The following is a 6927-nucleotide window of genomic DNA, read 5'->3' on the forward strand; positions in this document are numbered from 1 at the left end:
TCAGATATTCTACTTTACCTTTCATCCTTTTGGGGGTTGAAAAAATAAGTTACCAGTCAAGCATTGGCGGTTGACGAAATCAACATATTCCCTCCTTGAAATTGCTGGCCTTGACCAAAATTTGAATTATTATTATTTAAATCAGTGAGCTGGTAGAATCATTAACACACCGGATAACATGATTTGTGACATTTTGTCCATCTTCACATTCTGAGTTCAAACACCGCTAAAGTCAACTTTACTCTTTTACTCTTTTACTTGTTTCAGTCATTTGACTGCGGCCATGCTGGGCCACCGCCTTTTAGTCGAGCAACTCGACCCCAGGACTTATTCTTTGTAAGCCTAGTACTTATTCTATCGGTCTCTTTTTGCCGAACCGCCAAGTTACAGGGACGTAAACACACCAGCATCGGTTGTCAAGCGAAGCTGGGGGGACTAACACAGACACACATACATATATATATATATATATATATATATATATATATATATATACATATATACGACGGGCTTCTTTCAGTTTCTGTCTACCAAATCCACTCACAAGGCTTTGGTCGGCCCAAGGCTATAGTAGAAGACACTTGCCCAAGGTGCCACGCAGTGGGACTGAACCCAGAACCATGTGGTTGGTAAGCAAGCTACAATCAATAAAATAAGTCAGTTACACTGGGGTTGATGTAACTGACTTAACCCCACCCACGAAATTGATAGCCTTGTGCCAAAATTTGAAACCATTATTATTAATAATTGTTATTTACATTTCACTTTTACTTCCTCTCTTCTCCAGGTGAAAAACCATTCAAGTGTGACTGGGTGAACTGCAAACAGCAGTTTGCACGGTCTGATGAACTCACACGGCACAAAAGAGCACATACAGGTGAAAAGAATTTCAAGTGTCACATATGTGGACGTTGCTTTGTGCGATCTGATCACCGTACCAAACATGTGAAGACACATAACAAACAGAAATCTCAGTCAAGCAACATCAGCAGCAACAGTTTCAATACCCCTCACATCTCATAAAATAATATACATACATACACACACACACACATATATATATATATATATATATAAACATAAACTGTCTGATTTCGTCTAAAATGATAAACCAGAAAGTAATTCAATGAAACTGATGAAATATAAATATACATGTATGCCCATATAGATATGTATATAAATGTGTACATCTATATACATGTCATCATCATCATCGTCATCATTGGCTTATATCTGTTTTATCATACAGGCATAGATTAGACGGGAAGGGTTTGTTCTGGTACAGTATCTCTCTACTTATTTGTAGTCTTTCATCATTTACCATACCCAATAACAGAGAAAACCCACCAGTCTATGTTGTTTTGTATGCTAAGTTAGTTGCCAGTGATGTCACAGCTGAATACCCCTCGTGTGTTACCAGATACTTCACAACATGGACTGATGAACTGACCGTGTTTAGAGAGGTTGTCTTCAAGGACTAACGTGTTTTCTCTATGAAGTTTCTGCTTTTATTCAGTTACTCTTCTCCTAGCCAGGTGACCATCGCTGCAACTTTTGAGATCCATGTCTCCTCCATGTCTTTTTTTTTTTTGTTCTGCCTGGATTTTTTAAAACTGCTGGCTGCTTTTTATATCACCAACCATTTTATAGCATTTTACCATAACATACACAGACACACACACATGTATGTACTGGATGCGCCAAAAAACCTCCCAGATTCACCATTCTTAAATCCTTTAGCATTCAGAATATTCTCTCAAATGTATTGCTTATTTATTCACATTGTTTTGAATTAATCATGCATTAAACTTGTAGCTAAGGCATTTTCATGATGTGACTGCATAGTTTTAGAAAGACATTATAGGATAGCTGTGAGAAATCAGATCTGGACAGTTTTCACATAAAACCGGTTGAATAATCAAGCCAGATATGGCTGGTGTGAATCCTAAAGGGTTAATATATATTTCAACAGTGCATACACAGTGTGCACTGGGTCAAACCATACTGGTAACTAGTGAAAAAAAATTAATTCCATGGCAACACCATTATTAAATACCTAATTTTACTAGAGTCACATCTGTAGCCATTGAAAAAAGGGAGGGGTTTTTTTTCCTGCTGCACCGTGTGTGCATGCATATGTATGAATGAATACTATATATATATATATATATATATTGATTCTACAATGCTAAGTCCCAAAATGAAGAGTGCTCTTACAAAGTGAGATATAATCACAATTTATTATTATAATTCAAAAATGTACCACAATTCTTGGACAGAAATGCAACAACTACTTATTCTCTCATCAGGCTACAAGTTCTGTCCGTGATATGTAACATATTTGTCCAACAACAATAATAATAATAATAATAATAATAATAATAATAATAATAATAAATGGTGTAAGGAAGTAGTTGGATACTGTACTTTTTTTTTTTCCATGTAAAGTACCAAAGTGCTCAATAGTCTCTTGTGGAGCATCTCCTAAAGAGAACATTTTATATATGTTTAATGCAGGTGTTTGTTGAATATTGCAAATTTCTGCGCTGGTTGAGGAAGCTACAGCAATGCAAAGAAGACAGAAGTGTAAGATCTTCAACATATTTGACCTTCATTGAAACTTGCTGTTTGATGTTAACCTTCATTTCAAAACTTGACCTTACTGTATCTGTAAAGTGAGGGCATATTGTCCCAAAGTGTAAATTTTTGTCAGTGCAGTTTGGTCTTGGTCTGGTCTGATTTTGGTTACCATACTGCTTTGCTTTTAAATTTTATTTATTTATATATTTATATTTTTGGTAGTGTGGGAGGCCCAAAATTGACCTAGCATGACATTTGACTAATGAAAGAGTAAACAAATGCAGACATTTGAAACTATGACTGATTGGCATTATAATAAAGTTTTTCCTTTTTTTTTTTTAATTAAGATTTTTATTCTGAGGGAGGATGGTCAATAGCCATGTCTCCTTTGTTGCAAGCTTACCTTCCCATAGAGGTGAGATCAGTGTGGTTGTTGTCCATCTTGAGTCTGTATGATCAGTGTATTTAGTGAATATAAAAAAATGAGAGAGAGATGTGGGCAACAAAGGATGGGGTCCTCAGAAGTTCCTTATTTGGGAAGAGAAGAATTAGGGGAAATGTTTCATAAAAGATAGTATAGGGTTCTGAGACACAGTACAAATCAGAATATGTTAAGCTCTAGTGCTACTTAGTTTACAACTAGTTCAAAGAAGCAGAAACTGTTGTAGTAATGTAGTAACAGCAGAAGAAAGACTGGGAGGAAATACAGCAAATCTGCTAGGCTAGTGGTATTGGTGATTTGGTAAATGCTCATTAACCAATCAATTGAAGAAATTAATTTTAATCAGAGTTAATGAGATACAGGTTTAGATTATCTACGTACATAGCAACCTCTCCATCCTAGACATCTGGGCAATTGATTCTGCATTTTATCCTTTCAGCTTTCATACCATATGAGAGCAAGATGTGTTAATAGAATATTAGGTACCAGTTATATATTTGGGCACATTGCTACATGGTTTGTTCAAATTAAGCAATTGTCTGATTAACAATGTGTGTGTGTATGTCCTACTGCATCCAACATTTTAAAATACACAGGCATGGTTACCATTTTGAATACTACTGGACCCTGCAGTGATTCTCATAAGAGTTTTACGCTCTTTGTCTGCCAGTAGATCACATTTTGTTTTCTTTCACCAGAAATGGAAACAATATATATAAATGCATATAAATCTGCAAACATTTGGATGAATTTAGGTGTGTATTACATGGGAACATACTGTGGCACTCAATTTAATGTAGTGGTTATGATGGAGCTTGTTGCACATAAGACCATACAGCTCAGCACTGCATACCAATCAGGTCTCTGTTATACACACAAGGGTCTTTGCCTTACTATGGTATTTACGCATACACACACACACACACACACACACACACACACACACACACACACAGTGTTTCTGCCACCTACATCAATGAACTTTAAAATAGATCTGTCAACTATAACAAGTATTTCAGACCATTGATCAAACTGCTTGCTCATTGAATTGTAAGTGGTTGAGTATAGCACAGACATGTGTATCCTTAACATAATTGTCAGGCAGGGTTAGTGCGACACTGTGTTTGACAAAGGTTGTACCTTCAGAATTACTGCTATAGTCTTTTGGATTGAAACCAATACCAGAATAAAATATCTTGTTTCTTTCCATAAATTTCCCTACCTCCGTTTCGTCCTGGCCTGCATCATCGTTTTATCATCCACACTTTTTCATGCTCGCATGGGTCCGATCAAGACTCTCTTAAGGCAGGGGCACATTGGGCAGTTGCCCAATGGCCTCACAAGTCTAAGGACCAAATTCTTGGTCTATGCATGGCGTGATGTACTTCAATAAATGAATACTATAGGGTCCAGGACCTGTAATACTGCTAAGAAGGCCTCGTGTCAGATGGAGTGTGTTTAGACAGATATTTTAAAACTGAATGTTCTTCCTGTTACCAATCTTCACCTACTTTTTTCATGGAAGACTGGAAATAAACAGCACCATTTGTATGACAGTGATGCTCATTTACAACTGTCATATGATGTCAAAACACGAGTGTGCACCTACACACATATGCATATATACATATATATATATATATATATATGATGGTCTTCTTTCTTTTTCTGTGTTCCAAATGCACTCAAGACTTTGGTCAACCCAGGGCTATAGTCAAAGAGATTTGCCCAAGTACCACACAATGGGACACACACACACACACACACACACACACATACATACACATGTATATATAAGTGGTCAGGGTATTGAACTCATAATCATGATATCATAGGTTCAGTTCCTGGGCAGCATGTGTGCATTTCATTTCATTTCATGTTGTTCTAGTTCCACAGACAAAAATAAGTACCAACTTAGTACTAGTACACGTCTCTCTCCTTAGTTTTCACATTCTGGATATTCTGCTGGATCAAGAACAGGGGAAGCTGAATGACTGTTTGTGTCTGTTTGCATAAACTTAGGAGCGACCCATAATTCACAAAAATACAGTACATATTATCAATTGTTTCTCACAAGTGATGGCTGCTGTAGTTTATCTGTTGAGAAGAAACCTGTCTGATTAAAAGACAGTTTGACATATCAGTCCGACCAATTTAATTTTGTTTTATAGCTACAGTTACCATGACCATCTCTACAGAACAAATAATATTGAGTGAGATGAATGCATTGTCATTTCATTACTTTGAAAACTCATAAAATTTTGTGTAAATTATGTAAAAATTTTGTAAAGTATATACAAATTATGAATGTATGTGTATTATATATATATATGTAAGTATGTGTTGGTGTAATTGTATCATGTATGTATATATCTAAATGTTCTTTTAAAGCAACTTTTAAAATAACACACATTTACAGATGGTGTAGTGGAAGGACTCTGCTCAGAGTACAGTCAAACTTTTTGTAAAATTCTTGTTGACTAGGACTTAAAGATTCACCTGATGGTTTATTCCACCAATGTGTGCATGTGTATATATATGTATGCATATATATATATATGTGTGTGTTTGTGTGTGCGCGTTTATATGTGTATGTGTGTGCATGTATAAAGAAAGAACACAAATGGGTTGAGGTACACTACAGCTGTTCCAAACATGTTTTTTTATGGATGAGTGAACTGATTATCTCTTTTGTGAATGTATCTATATATATGTATACGTATATATGTATACGTATATATATGTATACGTATATATATATGTATACGTATATATATATATGTATACGTATATATATGTATACGTATATATATATATATATATATGTATACGTATATATATATATGTATACGTATATATATATATGTATACGTATATATATATATGTATACGTATATATATATATGTATACGTATATATATATATGTATACGTATATATATATATATGTATACGTATATATATATATATATATGTATACGTATATATATATATGTATATGTATATATATATATATATATGTATACGTATATATATATATATATATGTGTGTGTGTGTGTATACGTATATATGTATGTATGTGTGTGTGTGTGTGTGTGTGTATATAAAGAAAGAACACAAATAAGTTGAGGTTCACTACAGCTGTTTCAGGAGTCTTTTTTTATTGAATAAACCTATTACATCATAAAAAAACTGTTTTCTTCAGGTGAATTAAAAATTTGGTTCAGAAAAAATATCAAGATATGGAATGTGTGTTGAGCCTCCCATTTTTGCAACGAGTAAGAGAGTATACGTGTATATGTGTAGGTTGTTTTACTATGAAGTGCCCGTTATGTATGGAGGGTTGATTCAGTCCGTTAATACACACACATCACCTTCAAACTATAGGCCTTGTAGCAATATATTAAATAATATTGTTATAATAATAATGATAATGCTTTTGTTATTTTTAAATATTATTTAAATGAAAAAAACTATTAAAACCATAATAACAATAATGATATATTGCATATGTTTCAAGTTGTTTATTATATATATATAAATATACACATTATATATTTGTTACTTTTTTGATACTGTTTGATATTAAATACCATTATTGTTGTTGGTTATATACGTTGTTTGTCTTATTTTTATCATTACTTTTTCAAATATATTGTTATAGCCATAATCATCACCATCATCATATTTATCATTACTACCATCATTGCACTGTGTAGTACAATCTTTGTCCTTGGGTAGCAACTGTTATTTCTCATTTGCTTACCCCTAGAAAGTGTGAAAAATGGCTAAATATTTCCTTCAAACTTTGCTTTTGTTACATTTATTCAAACCCCCAAAGAATCCCTCTCAACACATGACAATGATGCTCCCCAGCTACTCCTGCTCATGATCAGAGATGCACA

The 6927-nt window shown here is 34.0% G+C and overlaps 1 protein-coding gene across 1 annotated transcript in view; it reads left to right on the plus strand.

Annotated features, from left to right (window-relative positions):
- LOC106880174 (uncharacterized) overlaps positions 1-6633 on the plus strand; it is a 31191-nt gene extending 24558 nt beyond the window's left edge. Inside the window, exon 4 of the mRNA XM_014930019.3 lies at positions 788-6633. Within this exon, the coding sequence (XP_014785505.1) occupies positions 788-1023 (236 nt within the window). The 3' untranslated portion in view covers positions 1024-6633. The remainder of the gene's footprint in view (positions 1-787) is intronic.
- The last annotated feature ends 294 nt before the right edge of the window (positions 6634-6927 follow it).

The sequence above is a fragment of the Octopus bimaculoides genome, chromosome 8, assembly GCF_046866305.1.
Source record: "Octopus bimaculoides isolate indiv1 chromosome 8, ASM4686630v1, whole genome shotgun sequence".
Taxonomy (NCBI): domain Eukaryota; kingdom Metazoa; phylum Mollusca; class Cephalopoda; order Octopoda; family Octopodidae; genus Octopus; species Octopus bimaculoides.